At 47.8% G+C, this 22109-nt stretch overlaps 1 protein-coding gene across 2 annotated transcripts in view; it reads right to left on the bottom strand.

Moving 5' to 3' along the window:
- The window catches only part of LOC144784260 (mitochondrial Rho GTPase 2-like), a 1917079-nt gene that overhangs the window by 1640172 nt on the left and 254798 nt on the right, over nt 1-22109 (bottom strand). For both annotated transcript variants that reach the window (XM_078662926.1, XM_078662927.1), the window contains exons 14-17: nt 17651-17708; nt 17066-17184; nt 14747-14908; nt 13369-13499 (exon numbers count right to left, since the gene is read on the bottom strand). In XM_078662926.1, the coding sequence (XP_078519052.1) occupies nt 13369-13499; nt 14747-14908; nt 17066-17184; nt 17651-17708 (470 nt within the window). The remainder of the gene's footprint in view (nt 1-13368; nt 13500-14746; nt 14909-17065; nt 17185-17650; nt 17709-22109) is intronic.

Below are 22109 nucleotides of genomic sequence, written 5' to 3'. Positions count from 1 at the left end.
GTCCGGCAGATTCTACAATCCTTAACAACATGTTTAGGATGTAGGCAGTAAATGTAATCCTTGTGCTGGTCTTCCACGTGGACCCTCTTCTTCTCACGGGTCCTACAAGCTCTATAAAGAGCTTTCTTGTCAGACATTTTGAAGAAAAGGTGAAGAAACTGAGTAGGCACTCAGGGAGACTCCCTTCTACACGACGTGCGGTGAAAATCTGAGGAGAACTGCCTCTGCTGGGAAGGTTCTAGAGGGTGCTGGTAACTGATTGGGTGGAACTATTTTTTAGTTCTTCTCATATAAGGATGTAGATAAGCTACTAAGTTATGGGCCTAAGGGCTTTTTCTATTAGCCTACTACTATTTTTTCCAAGGCACTGCTTTTATATTTTACCGTGGGACTCCCGCCTCTGTGACGGGGAATGATTCAGGCATGTGAATCTATGAAAGATACCCCAATACTGGATAACAACAAGTTACTTACCTTCGGTAACAATATATCTGTAAGAAACAATAGTTAGTGTTAGATTCCTTACCTTAGAATATCCCCAGGCGCCAGACTGGATCCAGAAAGTTTTCGTCCGCAGTACCCCTGCGCGTCGGTAGGTGTCGTCTGCGGCTCCACGTCCGTCATCGGCGTCGTGATCGTCGGGATGACATTGTGGGAGTACTTAGACGCCGCCCTCGCGCGCTGATGTCAGTTCTGTAAATAACTTTCCGCAATAGGAACGCAGAGCCATGATAGAAACCGACACTGGTGCCATGAAACTAGGGCCCTGAAAGGGATGTCCTTAACCCTAGATATCGGTTCGCAGAACGGGGAGGATGGGTGGGGCGGTAAGGAATCTAACACTAACTACTGTTTCTTACAGATATATCGTTACAGAAGGTAAGTAACTTGTGCATCTGAAAGAAACAGGTTAGTGTTAGATTCCTTACCTTAGGATAGATACCCCAGCAATACCAACCCCGGTGGAGGGTCTGCGAACCATGATCACACCAGAAAGTCCTGGAGAACGGAATGGCCGTAAAAGCCACCTCTCCGGACTTGGCTGTCCAAGCAGTAATGTCTAGCAAACGTGTGCAGCGAGACCCATGTAGCTGCCTGACAGATGTCCTGCAAGGAGACTCCCTGACCCAGGGCAGTAGTACCCGCCGTGGCCTGAGTGGAATGGGCGCGCAGCCCAACAGGAGGCTCCTTTTTCGCCAAAGAGTAGCAAACCTTGATGCAGAAGACAACCCACCGAGAGATGGACCGCTTGTGCACCGCCCGTCCTTTCTTAGCGCCCACGTAACCAAAGAACAGCTGGTCATCCACCCGGAACTGGTGTTTGCGATCTAGATAGAAGGAGAGTGCACGTTTTGGGTCCAGACGGTGGAGCTTCTCTTCCTCCTTCGAGGGATGCGGAGGCAGAAAGAAGGTGGGCATGGTGATGGACTGCCCGATATGAAAGGCTGTGACCACCTTGGGCAGGAAAGAAGGACGAGTCCTCAGAACAACCTTGTCCGGATGGACAGAGAGGAAAGGAGGTTTAGAAGATAGAGCCTGGAGCTCACTCACTCTCCTGGCAGAGGTGATGGCAACCAGGAATGCAGTCTTAAAAGTCAGAAGACGAAGAGGACAGTTATGAAGTGGCTCAAAAGGAGCGCACATCAGATACGTTAGAACAAGATTCAAGTCCCACTGAGGCATCACGAAGGGAACAGGAGGAAACATGTGTGTGCTGCCTTTCAAGAATCTATTTACAACAGGGAACTTGAAAAGAGAAGGCAGATCAGGAAGCCTTAAGAAGGCTGAAATGGCCGAGAGGTGGCCCTTGATAGTGCCTAGAGCAGAGCCCGGCTGGGCAAGAGAAAGGAGGAAGAGAAGAACCTCTGAAAGGGGGGCAGAGAGAAGATCCACAGCCTTTGCTGTGCACCATGACACAAATTTGTTCCACCTGCAGGCATTTACCGTTTTTGTGGAGGGATGCCTGGCCGGCAGAATCACATCACAAACTTCAGGAGGCAAGTCAAATGGCCTCAACTGCCGCTGCTCAATCTCCACGCATTTAGGTGGGGACTGGACAGGTTCGGGTGGAGAACCGTCCCCTGCTGCTGCGACAGAAGGTCCTCCTGAAGAGGCAGACGAATCTGGGGATCGACTGACATGCTGAGTAGCTCGGGATACCAGTATCTTCGTGCCCGGTCTCGCCTGATCTTCTTCAGCACTCTGGGCAGAAGTGGTATAGGCAGAAAGGTGTACAATAGACCGCAGCTCCACTCGCGACGAAAAGCGCAGCCGAGTGCCGCCTTGGAAATTCCAACGCACAGAACTGATAACATTGCATGTTCTCTTCGGTGGCGAATAGATCTAACCAAGGCTCTCCACACTGCTGAAAAAGACTTTGCGCCATGCCCGAGTTCAGATGCCATTCGTGATCCATCATGCACCGGAGGCTGAGTTCGTCCGCCATGGCGATCAGAGAACCTACCACGCGTTGAACCACCAGGGTGACGCCCTGGTGTTCCAGCCATGTCCAGAGGTGCAGAGCCTCCTGACAAAGGGTCCACGATCCCACCGAACCTTGTTTGTTGCAGTACCACATGGCGGTGGTGTTGTCCGTGAACACCTGCACTACACTTCCCCGGACAGAGGGAAGGAATGCCTTCAGTGCAAGTCGGATCGCCCACAGCTCCAGAAGGTTGATATGGAGCCGGGACTACGCCGGAAACCAGAGGCCTCTGATCTCCCCCTCTCCCATGTGCCCCCCCCATCCCAGGAGGGACACATCTGCCACCACTACGTGCTCCGGTTGGGGTAGGGAGAGGAATCTGCCGCTGACCCAATCACGGTTCGTGAGCCACCACTGCAACTGACTTGCAGTGCCCTCCGAGATCAGGACGTAATCGGACAGGTTGCCCTGATGCTGTGCCCACTGAAACTTCAGGTCTCACTGCAGATCTCGCATCCGCCACCTGGCATTATGCACCAGAAGGAAGCAGGAGGCCATCAGCCCCAGGAGCCGCAGCGTCAACCTGACCGAAACTGGCTGAAAGATCGGAATCAGAGCCTGAATATCCCGAACCCGCTGTTCGGGGGATAAATCCGAAACTGTGCCGAGTCCAGAACCGCTCCGATGAAAAGGAGCTTCTGAGAGGGGCACAGGTGTGACTTCGGCATGTTGATGGAGAACCCCAGCGAGTGCAGGAGGTCGGCCTTAGTCTAGAGGTGGGTGACGAATGTTTGGGGCGAGCCCGCCTTCAACAACCAATCGTCAAGATAGGGGAAGACTGAAACCCCTGATCTGCGTAGAAGAGCTGCGACCACCGCCATCCCTTTTGTGAACACCCAAGGGGCGCTGGTAAAGCCGAAAGGGTGCACAGCAAACAAAGTGCTCGTAGTCTACCGTAAACCGCAGGTAGCGCCGGTGGCCCAGCAGGATGGGGATGTGGAAATATGCATCCTGCAAGTCCAACGCCACCATCCAGTCTCCAGGGTCTAGGGCAGCTAGGACCTGAGCCAAAGTCAGCATCTTGAACTTCTCCTTCCGGAGGAAGCTATTGACGCTCCGTAGGTCCAAGATAGGGAGTAGGGCTCCTTTGCCCTTCTTGGGTACCAGAAAGTAGTGGGAATAGCAACCACGTCCTACTTCTGGTCCAGGAACGCGCTCGATGGCCCCCTTGGCCAAGAGGGCCGTAACTTCCTCCTGCAGAAGTTGCAATTGATCCCCCGACATGCGGTGGTACTGCGGTGGCATGGCTGGAGGGGTCGCCTCGAAAGGGAGGGAGTAGCCCCTTCGGAAGATTTGCAGCACCCACCTGTCCGGCGTGATGGTGCCCAGTGGAGGAGGTGATGGCGAACTCTGCCTCCCACTGGCATTGTATGGGCCTGAAATGCCGGACTAGGAAGGCTTAGAGGCAGATGCTGCGGGAGCGGATGTGGACTGACCCTGCCGTTGTCCCCTGGCACCGCCACTGCGGTAACCACGTCCGCTACCGCGTTGAGACTCGTGGCCTGTGGCTGGCTGGATGTGTGGGAGCGCCCCTTCCTTGGCCACGAAAGGGATGAAAAGCGGAAGTTTGCTGGCGCTGGCCTAGGCCCAAGGACTTGGCCATAGCCTTGGAGTCCTTAAAACGCTCCAGTGCACTGTCCGCTTTGTCGCCAAAAAGGCGACGGGCAGCGAAGGGCATGGCCATGAGCATGGCCTGGACAGCCCCCGAAAAGTTGGCATACCTCAGCCAGGCGTGGCGATGAACCGTCACCATCTTGGAAATCGCTCTGCCCCGCAAGTCCGTGGTGTCAAGACCATATCTAATGGAGTACCGCGCTGCATCCCGCCCCTCCGCTAGGGCTTGGGCGAACCGTGTCCGGGCCTCCTCCGGACACTGTGGCAGCACAAGTGCAACCGTAGTCCACAGAGAGTGGGTGTAATGGCCCAAAAGGCAGGCGGTGTTGACAGACCGCAGCCCCAAACTCAGAGAGGAGAACAGCATTTTTCCAAACTGATCATACCTTTTGGATTCCCGATCCGGGGGAGTGGTTGGGAATGCGGTCTGGGACGTAGAGGCCTGGATCACCAGGCTCTCGGGGGTGGGGTGAATGGACAAAAAGCCGGGCAGTGGCGTCGGGCCACGTTCCAATCCACAGGGAGGCCTGTAGAGGGCTTGGACCAGGTGCCCATCAGAACGTCTGTGAGGGCCTCGTTAAACGGCAGTAGAGGCTCCGAGGAACTTACCTGGGGTTTGAGCCTCTCAGTGCAGTGAGGAGGTTAGTCCTCACGGCCGCGAAAGGGAGCTCAAGAGCCAAGGCCATTACTGCCCTGTTCAACAGCACACTATAAGTAGCCCCCTCCTCCGAAGCCACAGAGGGAGGAGAGACAAATCCAGTGTCGGGCGAAGTGTCCAGACCACTGGCCTCCCCCAGCTCTTCTGCCCAGTCCTGGCTCAACTGGCACTGCTGTGCCAGAGGGTCCTCAGACCACACCCAGTCCTCCTCGTCATCCATCTCCTGGTAAACAGGCAAAAATGATGGCGCCGGGTCGTAGGTGAATTGCTCACCCATTGGCGTTGGAGACGGTGCCGAGCGGCGCCGCTCCGGCGTCGCACCTGGACTGGGGCTGAAACTGGGGCCGGTGTCATCCGAAGACGGCACAGGGAGCGACACCCTCGGCGTCGGCGCCAGCGGAGGAGTCGTGAGGTCGACTGGCGACGACCAGGATCCAGGCTTGGATCCTGTGAGGCCCTGCGGCATCGGGACCGGAGTCGACGCCGGGGCCGAAGCACCCGACGGCACCAGAGCCGCCGGCCCGCTAGGACTCTCAGTCGGACCCGCGGGGACCGAAGGCGCCTTGGCAGGTTCCGACGGAGGGATGTGTAACCTCATGGCAGTGAGGAAAGCACTTATCTCCTCCGGCGTCGCGTGCAGCCCAGGGACCGACGGGTATGGAGCCGGCCGCATCACGCGAGCATCGGGGGAGTCGGAAGAGCGATGACGTCTCTTCGACTTCTTTTTCGAATGCCTCGACTTACCAAAGGACTTGGAGCCCGACGAGTGGTGGTGACTCGACAAGCGGCGATCTCGAGCAGCTTACGGGACCGCTTCTGCCTAGCCTTCGAGGTCAAGGCCCGGCAGTCTGGGCACGACTTGTCATCATGGTCGGCCCGAGGCAGTAAAGGCACCGACAGTGGGGGTCGGTCACCGACAACAGGCGGTGACAGGCCTCGCAAGGTTTAAAACCAGGCATCCGGCACCGCGAGTCGAAGGTCGACTCGAAAAGTGATCAAAAGTGATCAAAAAAGTTAGTAAAAAAAATGACTAGAGTACTGCTCTTCCCGGATCTGCGCTTGCTGGTGCGGAAAAAAGAAGAACAGACGTCAGCGCGCGAGGGCGGCGTTTAAGTACTCCGACAACCTCATCCCAGCGATCACGACGCCGACAACGGACGCGGAGCCGCAGACGACGAGAGGACGACTACCGACGCACAGGGGTACTGCTGACGAAAACTTTCCAGATCCAGTCTGATGCCTGGGAATATTCTAAAGTAAGGAATCTAACACTAACCTGTTTCTTTCAGATTTTTGAATTCTCCCCAGGTGTCAGACTGGATCTGGAAATTTTTCAGCAGTCCCTCTGTGCGCTGGGGGTGGGGGGAGCTGCACCTTATGACTCTGTCATGATGTTGGCTGCAGTTAGGATGTCAGTGGAGTCATATAAGTCCCCTCCGGCGTGCGGAAGTCCGTTACTTCTGTGAAACCTTTTGCGATAAAACACAGAGCCACTATAGAAACTCGCTGTGGAAACAGTGTGCCAAAAAGATCAATGTATCTCTAAAACAATCAGAAAATGGAAATAAATGGTATGATAATAACCTAACAATGCCCATAAGGAAAGACCCAATGTTGTGACGAAGTAAATGGAAATTAAAGATATGGTAATACCAAGGCAAGATTTAAGAAGTAGGACCAAATGGTCTATTGAATTACACAATTACGTGAAACAGTCATCACTGGTATATAAAACCAGTTCTGAAAAGGGCATAACCCTCACAGTACAGATCTTTCGCAGAGAGGGAAGGATGGGCAGGGCATTAAGGACTCTGCAGCTAGACTGTCTCCACTAGAAAATACGTTGCCGTAGGTAAGTAATTTGTTCATCTGATAGAGACATCTAGCCGCATATTCTTTAACTTTTGAATGAAAGACCACAGCTATACCCCCCTGGAGGAGGGTCTGCAAACAAATCCTACCAAAGCTCTAAAAGACCATCAGCTGGTCAAAATTGACCACAGACCAGACCTACGTAGGAATTAAACGAAAAGAGCATGGCTAGCCATAAAAACCGTGGCAATGGCCACAGACAATGCAAATAAGAAACAAACCAGCAGGCAAAGAAAACAAAGTGTCAAGGGGCAGAGGATAATATCCTATTAGAAGAGATCTGACAGCAGTCAGACCATAGTATTTAACGCCCAAAGGGCAAATAAGTCCTTGGACTAGAAGAGCCAAAGGCAAAGCGAATGCAATGTAACCTGCATTCTCTAAATCAGTAAAGAAATAGCTTCAGGCAATATGCTCAGATAATCACAAAAATAAGGGCTTCTAAAACCCATTACCATTAATACTAAAATGAATAAACCTATTCATTGCCGTTTCTGAATAGCCACAGATGAATGTCAAGTCCATCCTTAAAACCAAGATTTTTTAATTATTTTTTAGAGAATGACCATCGGAAGGTTCACACAATGCATAGTAGATGGAAAGATGGCAATTAAAGAGACATGAATCTGGTATAAAAATGATCCATTACACCCAGATCTATATATACCCGTTCCACGCATACATATAGATCCAAATTTAAAAGAATGTAATATGCATTTTATTTTATATAGCAGACTATGGGCCAGATGTAGGTAATCTCAATTTACTTATTCTTAAATACCGAATCATACCGATTCGGTATTTAAGAATAGGTAAATGGGATGTAGGTAATTTTTCGATAAAAATTACCGAATTGGTAAGTTTCGGTAATTACCGAATCGGTATTTACCGATTCGGTAATTGCCATACTGTCAGGAGTGGTCAAGTCACAGTCTTACACCCGCTTTCAACCCCTTACCGGCAGGTTCCGTCAGACATCAGATTTCATTGTTGCGCTGCAAGCTGGACGCAGTTGGTGGCTAAGTTCAGACACAAGATGGAGGAAGCCTCTCCTGATGCCATTGATTGCTAGGGCAGTCAGCATTCTAGTCTTCTGGTATGACGCGTTTATGCAGGTAATTTGATGCGCGAGCAATTTTGCCGCTGCGCACTTCAACCGTTATTCCCTGAGAGACGGTAGCCTCACCGTGCTCTCTCTTTAGAACCGCTTGCTCGCGGTAAATTCTTGTCTGGTTATTGTGATAATTACTTAGAGTTCCAGTCACCCCTTCCCTGAGTAATATCCCGTGGCAGCGTTTCATTTTCTTCGGAGCTGTTTGGACTTCGTCATCAGTGTTTCCGAAGTCACAGAGTTTTCCCATTGAAAAGCTACTCTGCCGAAGTTAGCGTGTTCAAGTCCTGTAGCGTCCTTTCTTCAGCTGACATTCCCGGTAAGAATTTTCCTTGCTTTTCCGGTTGAGCTACAGATTGTGTCAACCATTGGGAATTCTTTACAGGTTTGAACTAGCCATATAATTACTCAGCCAGTGAGAAGTTCCCCGTACCTTTGATCCCTGAACAAAGACTTTGAAAAATACCAAGTTCTTGTTTTAGAAGCAGACTTTCAGAACAGCGCCTTATTTTCCAGAATCGTCCTTCCTGCGCTATCTTCTGGGTTAGTCTTCATTTTCCTATTTCTTCAAGGCTCAGTGGAACTTGTCAGCAGTTTTGGATATTCGTCATTCAGGTTCCAGAAAGTAGATAGAAATATATATATATATTTTTGCTTACCAACTCTAATCCTTCAGCAGCATATTACTTACCAGCTTTGCGAATTCCAGTCCAAGAGACTTAAGTTCTAAGCCTTGTGAATCCTGCTCCAAAGACCCTTTTCCTAGCCTTGAATCCAGTGTAAATGACTTTATTCTCAAGTACGAAGAATACCAGCTATTAAGTTTCTCCAGACTTGTTGAGAATATTCTGAGAGAGGCTAATGCTCACACTTAGTCAGGTAACAGGAGTGTTAGAGTAAAAGTAATATTTAGTCTAGTTCAGGTGTTGTGAGAATGTAGTAATGGTTTGTTAACTCTTGCAGGTGCACTATCCTTTTGAAGAAGAAGAAGTGAAGTCACCAGTGTGGCAGTCTCTCTGTTTGTCTTCCACTTCCCCTTTCCCCCTCATCTCTGGGATCAGAGAAATCTGGTTCAGGGGTGAAAGGGAGTTGGGAAATTAGCATCACATCTTCAGCCAGGCGTTCCTACGGAAATCAGGAATTCCAGGTACTGACCCTTGACACATTCATTCCTATGGGCCAGGAGGCCCATAGGAATGAAAGGCAATTACCGAATCGGTAAATACCGATTCGGTAAAAGGGGGAAAACATTGAAGGGTGGCAGTGTGTAACTTTGACACCCTGTTGAACCCCTCAATTGTGTATGGGTGCACATATGGCACACATACATGCCCTAAGGGCATGTATGTCTGCCACATCACACAGTTGGAAAAGCAAAAAAAATGCTTTTTTAAAGGTTTTCATTATTTACCACCAACTTGTAGTTGGTGGTAAATAACGAATCCTTAACTGAGGAATGCACCAACTTGAGTGCTCCCTACATCCTGGATTTGGTAATTTACCGAATCGGTATGTTAAGAATTCGGTATTTTACCGAATCCTTAAATTACTGATTCTAAAAAAATGGCACCTACATCTAATAAGCCCATTACCGGTCGGTAACGGCCGAAATTCGGTAATTTCGGCCGTTACCGACCGGTATTGGGCGACCTACATTTGGCCCTATATCTCAGCATGTGTAAAAACATATGCAACACACTTTTGTAAACTCTGTATACACACATGGATAAATGAAACTGAAAAACCAGTTGCAAAGTATCATATAATATAATAGCAAAAGAGATATTCCACCCTCAATGAGACACGTTGGGTGGCTTAGCATCAAGATAATACTGCTTGTCAAAATATATTAACAGGCTGGTACAAACTAAAGAAATCCCACATGAAAATGAGTCCTTGCCAGTAGCAAGCACTTACAACCACACTTGGCTTAGAAAGTCAAAAAGAATAAAATAAACCAATCCCCTTGAGAAACATCCAGCAAGGGAACCCAGTTGGAGTAATTGTCTATAAAGCGTATGAGCCAAATTCCAATCTGACTGTAAGAGAGACAAGTGCTCAATAAACATATTTAGTTCAATAAGAACATACGAGGTACCAGATCATGTTTTCACACTGTGATCCCTCAAAGAGCTATAAGCTATAGCAAATAACAAATACTTAATCTAAAAAGAGAAATGCCCCCAAGGAGATAGAGAATATCCAAAATCCCAACAGAAAATGTATGATTATCAATAGTACCAATGCTAAAGAGTATTGTAATATCCAGGATGTTCCTAAAGTGAAGGATTAAAAAACCAACCATCTCTTTAGATAAAACAGAAATCTTTCCAATCAATTAAAACATGACCGCAAACAGCCCTAAGGTGTATACACAAACACTGTATCTCAGATAACTTTAGAAGCAGACCTCACAGAACAACCATGTTCTAAAATTGAACATTAAAACAAGTATCACCTCCAATAACGGAGGAAACCAACTCTTTGAGTATTCAGAAGAATACAAACTAGCATTGAATTGCCAAGCGCAATGTCTCGCAAAAATGAGCACACCTTCATGGAACAAATTCCTATGTGCAGATAAGGAACCCGTCACACACTAAAACTGGCATGACCCCCCACCAGGAAGAATAACCTTAAAATGATCCAATGCAAAGACTATCCATGCACCATGCGAATTCAATGCAAAGTTAACTCGCTTAGTAGCAGAAAGGACAGCGTTGAAGAAACCAGAGATCAAAATTGTCCTGAGTTGGAAATTCAGAGTATGCACAGACAAGTATTCGTTCTGTATACAAGGTCCCACAATTGGTATAAGTAATATGTCTCTTATAAAAGATACTGCAAGTGAACAGTAATACATAAAAGTATACCTAACTGCTTCAAAAGAAGGATGTGAAAAGGCAAACTTCCTCCCCGGAAGATACAACACCTGCAAAAGACCTTTTGAGCATAAATCCCATTATCAGAGGAAAAAAGAAAAAGAATATACCTCAGGTATCTTTATACCACTTAAACTATTACAGACAGTATTGAAACAATAACACCCGCACCCGCAGAAACAGCAACCAGGTGTAATTAAAGAGGTACATGTCAATGCCCAAACCAGTTAGGCTCTTTGAGAAAATAAACATAATTTACACATCCCAAGTATAGAGTCAAAACTAAAGAACATATAACAGAAAAAGAGCAATTAAGACTCTGTATCACGACTCCTATAACGGAAGCATCTGAATGCCGAATCAGCCTGAGCCCCAAAAAGATGGCATTTATCAAAGTGCATTTCAACTAAAGTTGCCTGCATCACCTCTGAAAAACCTGAAGTTCTTAACCATGCACGATGCTGGAGATCCACCAAAGATGCCATGGTCCGGCTTACTGAATCAGTAGTATCCATGCCACATCTTATCAGCTTAGCTGCTCGTTGGCCATCTCTAATCAAGTTTTCAACATCTGAAAGGAGGCTATCCAAAAGTGATGGCAACATAGTCTGCAAGGTATCAGGTATGTCACAGAGTGTGGGAAAAATGTCCCAGAACACAAGACGTGTTGGAAGACTTTAACGCAGAACTTGCAGAAGCAAAGATGTGTTTGCCACATGCTTCTTAACTCCTAGAGTGTCTACTCTGGAGTCTTAGGTGAAGAATCCATAGCTTGAGAGGCTGCAGCTGCATGAACTACCAGGCTATGCATAAGTAGGATGCCTGTGGAAACAAATTGTGTCTCCTGTACAAGTAAGTGCCTGCGAGATACATAGCACGGTCCACCGAGACCCCTGAATCAGGCTTGGACCAAGTTCCGAATAATATGTTGAACAGGTCTTCACTGTATGGAATAACAGCCTCTTCACCTGACTGACACTGGTAAAGGACGTCAATTAGAAGGTCGGTAGACTCCTCCAATGAAGGTGGTGACGACTCCAACACTGCTGCCACTCTCTTCAACATATCCGCAAAAGAGGAACTAACCTCAGTATCAAGGCTAGGTGGGTAAAGATGCCCCGAGGCTGGAGGGGACACCACTCCACTAGCCTCACCAAGAGCAGATATCCAACTCTCTTTCACCTGAGATGCAATAATCTCAGATATGGGCTTAAAAAGCCCAGTCCCCACTGCATCACCCGTTACAAGGTGATCCTCAGAAGTCTCAACCTGAGCAGGGAGTGAAAATACCCCATTCCCCACAATTTGCTACACTGACTCCGCACCCAACGCTGGTCGACGTTTAGAAGGTCCCTTCCACGTCGAAAGGAGGAGAGACTTTGATCAGCGCTGCCGACGTCAATGTCGGAGTCAGATGATTGATAAAAAAAGACGAAGTAGAGTTCCTGAAGCACTGTGCACCGGTTCTGTAGCAGAGTCGGCCGACCAGCGCCGACCCAAAGACTCAAATGGCCCAACCCAAACCGAGGTCAACCCCACCGGTGTGGCTCCACTCACCTCCTTGGGGCCCGCAGGAGCTCAATTGGAAGGTGAAGGACCAAAGATAAATTATAAAGAGTTATAATACTTCCTCATCTGAACCATTGATGCTCCGACTCCCGGAAAGAAGGGGAGACGCGAGGCGGAGTCGCAAACGGCCTCCCTCAACTGCAGAGCGGGAGGAGTCCTGGGAATCGGAGTCTCCATGCAGCAAAGTTGGGGGGCTCTGTGACTTCAAACGCTTGAGCTTACCTTTAGACGTCTCTGAAGTTCTACCCGTCCTGGAGAACAGCTTTGGCTCCTGGAAAACAGCTTTGGCTCCTGGAACGACCACGGGAACGGACTGTCATTTTAGAAGGTGAGGACTGACCTTGCGAACCAAACTCCGCATGAGAAGAAGACCAGGCAGCAAGATCTCAGAGGACCACGACAGATGTGCCGCCAACAACTCCTTAAGGCGATCATTGAGTGCCTTCGGCTTCAGTTTCTGGCAGGTGCCACAATCCTTGGAGTCATGTTGTTCTCCCAAGCACCACATACATACAGAATGCGTGTCTGTTACCTACATCTGTTGAGTACAGGACCCACAAGGCTTAAAGCCAGACAACATTCGAGAAAGGCACACTGTTCCCACTGACAAAAAACTGTCAAAATAGGCCCGAATAAACGGCCTGAGGAACTGCTCTCCACTCCGAGTCTGCACTACTTGTAGTGTGGAAAAAAAATAAACTGACGTCCGCACGCCTGAGGGACTTATATGACTCCACTGACATCATAACCGGAGTCGATGTCATCTCAGAGTCGTAAGGCGCCGCCCCGCGGCGCGCAGACGGACTGCTGAGAAATCTCCTGTTCTAGTCTGACGCCTGGGGAGAACTCAAAACTTAAGGAATCTGTGGCTAGATGTCTCGGTTTCCAAACAGATGGGTATTTGGGAATTCTTATTTCCTTAAAGAATGCAAGTTCACAACAGGAAAATGTTACAATACAAAATATTTACCTAATCCTATAACCAATGTAAAATAACCAGCTTGGCCTCAATGTATCATGCTTGAACTCAGAAACTTTTGTGACAGTAAGACAATCACACAAGTGTTTACAAGTGTCCAGTTTTCAACCAATCTAATTTTTTAATATGAAACACCTTTTTTCTGCCCACAACCTCCATTCTTCCACTGGGCCAACCACTCACTTGTCCTATGCCTACCAGAGAGGAAGGTCTGTTTCTCCCGCCGATGTGAGTGGGAATGCTCAGATGTGAGAATACGCCGGGCATTCCGTATGGCCACATTTTTGTAGTCAATTTCCAATATATGACCACTCCTGCTGCAAGCGAAGCTGAGAAAGAAGATGAAACAATGTGGTAAAGTTACACTCGGCAAATTGGGTATTGTGAACACAGCAGCTTTTTCTATGAAAGCGTGTAAAAGGAACAGTTTTGAAATTAAGGTACTTCTCTATAAACATTCATTCTTTGGTCAGGTCACCTCTAGGAATGCAGGTAGCATATTTCATTTATATAATTCTTAAACAGTCTCTAGAGGCTTTACCTAGGGGGTATGAAGGGGCCACTCTCATAACAGCTCAATCCCTTATCCCTTTTTAAAGAGATCACTTCGAGGGGTGATGGGAATCTAGTCTTCCTAACTATGGATCACTAGAGTAAGTGAAAGGGACTTCATCAATGTTTGGTATCAATACTGGGTCTCTAATGTGTTATAAGTTAGTTTAGACCATACTCAACCCTGGACCTTTCTGATGGGTCTGGGAGTCCTCTGTAGAGAAGAGAGCATGTTCTCTACCAGCCTCGAATTTGTTCTCTTTTGGAATTTTTGGGGTTCAATATCTATAACGATTTAATGTTTGACATTGCTTTGGCAAGGACCTCTGAGTAACAGTGTTCTCAATATCCATGTACACCAATCTGTGCCTCTACGATTACCTTCAAGAACAGTAGGGGGTAAAGTGTTCTACAGCACTCAATCCTAAACATGTCTGCAATTCCCTTCTTGAATGAATATTCATTTGATATTGATGCTGCATCAATCACTGACTTCCAAAAGGATCTTCCCTACATGTTAGGAGATTTCAGACTCCAAGGCTGTTTTCTTTAAAGCTTCAGAGTAGAGGAATCCTTTCTAGCAGGGCAGTTCATATCACTCATTCCACATTTCTTGGCCCTTCTGCTGAGGGTAGCTTCAAAGTTATCAATGACCACCACTTTGAAGGTTTTGTATGCTGCGGAGAGTAGAAAAATGGCAAACTCTTTATTATTGTCCCATATTCCTTTAGTAATCCAAGGTCGATGATATATTCTTGTTTACTCCATTCTCAACATAGTTGAGTGGAACATGACATAAATGACTGACCTGGGTCAGGCAGGGCAGTCAATTACAACATCCTGCCACCCCATGTAGGTCTGACTGACAGGCAACAGAAACTTTGCACTAGTCCGTCTACACTCTGCTAACTGACAGGACATACACAACCCATTGAAGATCAATGTACTGAGCTGACTGAGACCTTGTCAACTACAACTGTGTTAAATAAGCAACTGCTTATAATAACCTGGATTTACTACTCACAGTGTGCGCTCTTCTGGCTCTTTTTCAGGTGTGTGGCCCTCTTCGAATGCCAGATCTGTAAACTCTAGATTGTGATACTCTCCTAAATTTACTGGGCAGGAGCGAAGTGTGCCACTCCGCACTCTCCAGAGTCGGATGTTATCACGGCCGCAGGACACCATCCTGTGGAATAAAAATGGTGCATACATATTCATCAGGTGTTAGCAAGTATCAAGACATGTGAATCATGAATAAAGCATTACTAAGGACAAAGGAAACACAGCAAAAACACAATAAAAAGTTAATAATACTTACACCCACCACATGCCCATCTATGAGCAGTGCCACTTCAATGGTAAAGATTTCTAGTAATGTGAGCTATAGGTTTGTAGTAGTATAAGCTACATCCCAAGACATCATTGTTAGGGTGAAACAATAGGCCTCAGCGACTATCAGTGGTACTGTACTACAACAAGATGGTGTCTTTACAAGGGTGTTCTGCAAATCTAGTTTGGCAGCACCATCAGTGCAGTGTGAGCTTCAGCCCAGCAGTCCTCTTCCACTGCTACAGCAGTAACTGCTTCCTTCAGCAGGGCTTGTCAATCTATATCTATATCTATACTAATATATTAAAGAGAGAGCCCAAACCTTTGAGGCGGGTAATCTCGGGAACCACAGCACCAATCACAACACCCAATACAGCGTTGGAAAGGGCAGTTGCAGCAGAAGGACATAGGCTATGCAGACGCCCACCATATACATTTAAAAGGTAAAAGAACCGTGCCAGCAAAGTAGTCCCTTGCGGGCGTGTCTGCGTTGTGCTGTGGGCTTGTGCTGTGGGCTTGTGCTGGGGGCGTGACAAACCCTGGGGGCATGTGTTACGTTCCGCCCTTCATGCCATGTCTGATATCGTGTGCTGTGGGCCTGTGCTGGGGGCGTGGGCGTGGGCGTGTGCGGGGCGCGGGATTAAGGAATAAAAAAGCGAGCGTTGTGCCCAATATTTCATTGTTTTTTCTTCCCAGGTTCCGTACATTCCAGCTCCGGATGTCCACCCTGCTCCCTTAAAATACCCCTGCACCCCATAATCATAACCCACCCTTACTCCTTAAAATACCCCAACACCCTTAAACATTAACCCATCTTAACCCTATAAATATACCCTGTACCCCAAAACCCAAACCTATCCCTAAACCCTAAAAATACTCCTGTACCCCAAAACCCAAACCTAGCCCTGAACCCTATAAATACCCCTGTACCTCAAAACCCAAACCTAGCCCTGAACCCTAAAAATACCCCTATACCCAAACCTAGCCCTGAACCCTAAAAATACCCCTGTACCCCAAAACCGATACCTATCCCTAAACCCTAAAACTACCCCTGTACCCCATAACCCAAAACTATATCTAAACCCTTAAAATACCCAAACACCCCAAAACATATACCTCAGTACCCCAAAACATATACCCCTATACCCATACTTACCTTATCCAAACATTAAAAAAAACACATGCTTTTACCATTCATGCATTTACAACGAATTTCATTGTAAATGTATGCGTGGTAAAGCATATAAAATGTAATGCCATGCGTTATAATGGCATTGCGGAGTCATGGTACTTTCGTAATGAAAGTATGCGGAGTGATGGTATGCGGAAAGAAAGTTGCGGAATAATGGGTGTTTACCCTCCCCCGGTAAGTACATTGGTGGCACGGCGGCCCACATCTCCAGCAACATACTCATATTTTGTCACCACCGATTTGAAAAATGCACAGGTCTCTCTCATTGATGGCCAGCACCGACATACACTTTTAGACACACCTCCCGCCACAAGTTCTAGAATTGCGAACTTTAGAGCTGGGGAGCTACGTTCGAATCTCGGCATCAGCTCAACATCCTGTGATTCCAGGCAAATCGCTTTGTCTCCCCGTGCCTACCACAAATGAATGTGTTCTTCTGTAATGTAAATTGTGCTCATGCCATGTTGTCGAGTTTGTGCTATATAATATTGCAAGGAAAAATAAAGTAGGGAAACTCGAGTTCACACACTACTGAGCGCGCACTCTTAAGTGCATCAGCAGTGCACTGTGAATCGGAGCGTTTCACAGGCCTGTCAGAGATAAGAAATGCTATCACAACGAAATCCTACAAAACAATATATTACTGGCCGGCAGTAATTCATATCAGGACAACGTCGGGACGGGCTGCTAGTGTTATATAACTTCAGCTATTTCAACTCCCAAACCGCACACCCGAAGTCAATTAGCAATAAAAACCATCAACATAATGAGTTCCTTCGTATTAGTCCTAGACAAGCCCCAGGATGCACTCCGTCTTCATACCGGGTATCATCAAAGAAAGCAATTTTCATGGTTTGGATGTCAACATCAGTGTGAGCTTTTGCTAATACCACCACGTCTCCACCACTGCTTGCCTGGGCTGTATTCCACACCACCACCATCTGCAAGGAGGAGAACAGCATAAAGACTGATCAAATATCTTTCAAAGAGGCATTTTGACCCATATCCCCTGGGAAAGGAAGCATATTACCAAAAGGTACATGAAACCCCATACCATTTGGTGCTATCATACACTCAGGTGCACACCCTCTGTCTAGTTCCACGATAAAAAGCAGTCCTGTAGGGTGTTACTGGTAGCACATCGTTAACACTCTGAGATTCACCCAGGTCTCCAATGGGTATTCCGTTTTTGGGGAAGGTTCCCTTTAATTGCAATCCATACAACTTTGTGCATCCCTTATCAACCACCTAGAACATTTGGAATCTGCCATAAATGACTGACATAATGGAAAAAAGTACACTGCAGAAATTATACACAACACCAAATCTCCCATTCAGCAGCATTTTTTCTAAATGACGTAATCCTTACAAAACTGAAGTCAACAAATCATTTCAGGGCTCACTCACAGTTTTACCATGGCCATCTTTACCCACACCGCATAGCACTGCTCCACTGTGAGAGAAGCTGCAGAAAGAGAAAGATGAAGAAAATCTTGAGTTAAACTGGATTTTGCAGTCAGATTTCTGAAGTGGGGCAATACTAAACAGCACACATCACTGATTTTTTTGGCCAAATAAAGAATTGCCTCCCTACAGTTTATGCTGCTCTTACCTTCATTCTACATTTCTGATCTAATAGGAATCTATTTCTTTTGACACTTCAGACATATACGAAAGAATCTGTGACACATTTAGTTTATGTCTGTAGTACCAGCAAGACAGCACAGTGATGTGAAAAGAGAGTACATCTTTCAAGAATTTGTGGTTTTACATATTAAGATATTAGTTATCCCCAAATCTAAACTCGTGTGATAAGAACATGCAAATTTCACTCTGTCATTATTTATTCAACAACAACAGAAATTAGCAAACATTTCAAAGCCTTGTATGAAAGAGTAAGCATGCCCATGCTGCTTCCATATCAGTTAAGAAAGAAGTTGGTATGAAGGGCTGCTGTGTGAAGTTTGGAGGGAATCATGTTCTCCTGAACAGATTTACTAGCACTGAACATATTCTCAAAGTGGATACCATTCTCAAAGATATATTAACAATAAAAGAGGTTTAGAGAAGCCTCAGAAAATATGGTAAAATGCAGTAAAACCCATCTGGGGATGTAACATTTGAACAAAAAAGCTTTACTTATTTGCAACTTCAGCTGCCCTGCCTTGGAATCTTTCTACCCCTGGATCAATGGTTCCTCATTGTCATGTTGGGAATCCGTGGAAGAAACATTAAAATAGCAGCCACGGTAACCAATGAGATGGAGTGTGTTCTACTAGGCCAAAAGGAAGCAAAGCTCAATTTTTCACATATAGGGAACACCACTGTAGGAACTGGGGTCGCCAGTTCCCCGGGGGGTAGCCTGGCACGAGCAGGTAGGCACCGATAGCTCAGGTGTAAAGTGACCACACAGCACACACACACTGAGACAATAAATGCACGCAATGACTGAGACCACACCAGTAAGTTTGATTCAAATCAATAAGCTTTTATCTAGAATCAAGATCTCACTGGCAACTCATTCGGGGCAATTTCAGTAATCAAGGGAGCAATAACTCAATAGTACATCCCATTGGGGGGAGCAACTATTCCATCGGGCAAGAGCAAACCATTTCATCTGGTAAAGATAGGCATCTCATCAAGTAAGTATAAAACATTTCATCTGGTAAAGATAAGCATTTCATCAAGTAAGAATAAAACATGTCATCTGCTAAAGATAAGCATTTCATCAAGTAAGAATAAAACATTTCATCTGGTAAAGATAAGCATTTCATCAAGTAAGAATAAAACAGTTCAGCAATCAGGAATACACATGTCATTAGAAACCAGGCAACATCTCAGTAAGCCAAAGGCAACCTTCCAGTGGGTCAGAGCCCAGCCGTAACTGGTATGATCTAATCCCCCAGCCAGGGGTTAACTTGAATCAACTTAGGCCACAAAGGTGTCTTTTGGGGCTCTGGCCCAGTTCCAGTGCTTAAAGGGGCCAATTAGGGCCAACGGGGCCCAACTTCAGCTTCCCCGGGAGGAGGGGGGCGAGCTCGGGGCCTCCTTCGGCCTTCCGCCCTCCTCCCCGGGGGTTTACCTTGTCCTTTGGGCCTCCCGGCCCCTTGCGGTGGCTGATGGCAGGAAGGGAGGGATGGCTCCGGCCTTCCCGGAGGCCTCACGTGGCCTGGGGTTCACTTTCGGCCCCTCCGGGGCTTGCGCCGGCTGGTGGGGAGGGCCTCCGGTATCAGCAGGCTGTTCCCGGGCCTCCTGTGGCTCCCATGACCCGGGAACCAATCCGGAGGCGGCGCAGGAGGGACTTTGCCTCAGCGGCCAATGGCAGAGCAGCTCCTGAGGGTGCGGCAACGGCAGCCAATAGCTGCACGGCGCTGGGCGGGGCCGGTGACGCGGCCGGCGCCCCGTCACAGGGGGCTGATGTCGGCTTCGCGGGGCCTAGCGCGGACCACTGCAGCACTGCGGCGGCCGGCGGCCGCCGCGAGGATGTCGGCAACAGCAGATGGGCCCTCCTGGTAAGCGCCGGACCTGCGCGACCAACAGCAGAGTGGCGCTTACCAATTACAGCGCCTCGAGGGTCACAGCGCTTCGAGCAGTCCGGCGCTCGTTGCAGCAGCGCTTTGCAGGCACGGCACTGGGGAAACACTCGATGGGGCACACCACAGTAGTTTTGGCAACAGCGAGACGATCAGGCAGCGCCTCGGGGGCCACGGAAGCCTATGCAGGTTACAGCGCTTCACAGGGGGGCACAGCAGGAGAGCGCTGGAGGGGCAATTCAGGCAGTTCAGGACCACAACTGCGACAGGGCAGCCCAGGGGGCACAAACTGGGCAGGGGAGCGTAGGGATGACAGCGCCCGTACCTGGTTGATCCCCAGTAGTCCTTGCTAGCAGAGGGGTTCTTCTTGGCGCGTGGTGGTTCCTGCACCCTTGGTCACTGCAGGTGGTCCCTGGGTTCCCCTCCCGCCGGGCCAGATCAGTGGGCTAGTTCAGTGATCCTCACACAGCTTGGTGGGCAGCGCCTAAACCCTGTCACCCCCAGTGGTATAGGTTTCTGACTAGGCCCTACCGCCTAAGTCTCCTGCGTAGGATCCCCCCGGTCAGTGAAGCCCCAACTGACTCAAAACTTTCCTTCCTTTCTTTATATATGCCCAGGTCAGGTGACCACTCTCTAAGGAGGCAAAAGCAGACCCCACCCCTATTCTAGAAGGTTCCAGGAGCTTTCGTACTCTAACTATGGGCAGGCAAGGCAGGCTAGTATTGCAACAATGTTTAAGGGTTCCAGCCAGCTCCTGGCAACTAGGGTGCTACACAAAAAGACCACGCTGCAGTAGCAGGGGCCTATGGCAGCCATGTTTGAAGTAGAGAGCACCTGCACCTTAGCATTGGTTAGCAATGGGAAGGTGCGCGGAGACCTAAGGCCAACAAAAAGGAAGGTGGGAAAAATGAGGCAAGGGCGAAAAAAAATAGGGAAAGACCACCCTAGGGCTGACAGGTCTAACAACCACAGAAAGTCATGACGGGAAGATAGAGATGCAAGTTAACTCATTAAAAACTAGAGTGATTTGGAACCTTTGCAATAGAGCATGGATTCACTTATTAAGCTATGGCATGTCAGCTTTCAAAATATCCAAAGTATATAAACTATTGCTTTATTTTCCTGAACCTCCTTGTTCTGGCCAAACAGAACTCGGAGACCTCTAAATCAATCAATAAGGGTTCTTAGAGAGCGCTGTCACCTGTAAGGGTTTCAAGGCGCTAAGGGGTGGGTTCTGCAGTTCAGTCAAAGAGCCAGTTTAGTCAAAGCGCCAAATCTTCAGGTTCTTCCTTAATTGAGGCAGTGAGGGTGATTGCCGATATGTAGAGGAAGAGTCTTTCAGGTCTTTATGGCGAGGTAGGAGAAGGATCTACCTCCGGCTGTGGTCTTGCGGATTCATGGGATAGTGGCCAGGGCCAGTTTGACGGAGCGGAGGTATCTGGTGGGAGTGTAGAAACAGAGTGTGGTTGAGGTATGCAGGTCTGAAGTTGTGGGCAGCCTTGTAGGTTTGCGTGAGGAGCTTCAAGGTGATTCTTTTGTTGATAGGGAGCCAGTGGCGGTTTCTCCGTTGATCGGTGATGTGGACACGGCGGGGATGTCCAGGATAAGTCTTGCGGCGGCATTCTGGTATCTTTGCAATTTGTTTTGGAGATTCTGGGTGGTGACGACGTAGATTTGTTACAGTAGTTGAGTTTGCCACTGACAAGCTCTTGGGTGACCGTTCTTCTGGACTTGGTGGGGATCCACTTAAATTTCTGTCAAAGCAGACGGAGGATGTGGAAGCAGGACGATGAGAAGGCATGGATTTGGTGGATCATTGAGCGAGGAGTCAAAGATGATGCCGAGGTTACGTGCATGGTCGGTGGGTGGGGGGCTGTGAGCGCGGCTCATAGTTATTTCTTTGGAGAACTTGACTGTTTGCAGAAAAAGGAAGGTAAGGCACCTTGCTGGTTAATAGGAACTGTTTATTTGTTCTCCTAACTACCTTGTCATTGTGGAACTTGAGGTATATCTCTCAGGAAGAAAGCCGCCTTGTACACCTCAGACAATTCATTAGTGTAATGGCCAATAGAAGTTCTGCTTTCACAAATAAAAACTTTAAGTTGACTTTTTGATTTAGCTCAAATAAGTGGGGGCCATGAGACTTCTTTTAAAGTACTGTATTTAGGAATGAAGCACTAACGAACGAGTTACTTACCTTCGGTAACGCTTTTTCTGGTAGATACAATATCTGCCTGTGGATTCCTCACCTTGTGAATATCCCCCTTGCGTCAGCAACATTCAGAAATTCTTTTAATAGCCTCGCGCCGACGTGGACTTGGACGTCATAGAGA

The sequence above is a fragment of the Lissotriton helveticus genome, chromosome 10, assembly GCF_964261635.1.
Source record: "Lissotriton helveticus chromosome 10, aLisHel1.1, whole genome shotgun sequence".
Lineage (NCBI taxonomy): Eukaryota > Metazoa > Chordata > Amphibia > Caudata > Salamandridae > Lissotriton > Lissotriton helveticus.
Note: the sequence above shows the minus strand (reverse complement) of the source record. Positions and strands in the feature narration are given on the sequence as shown.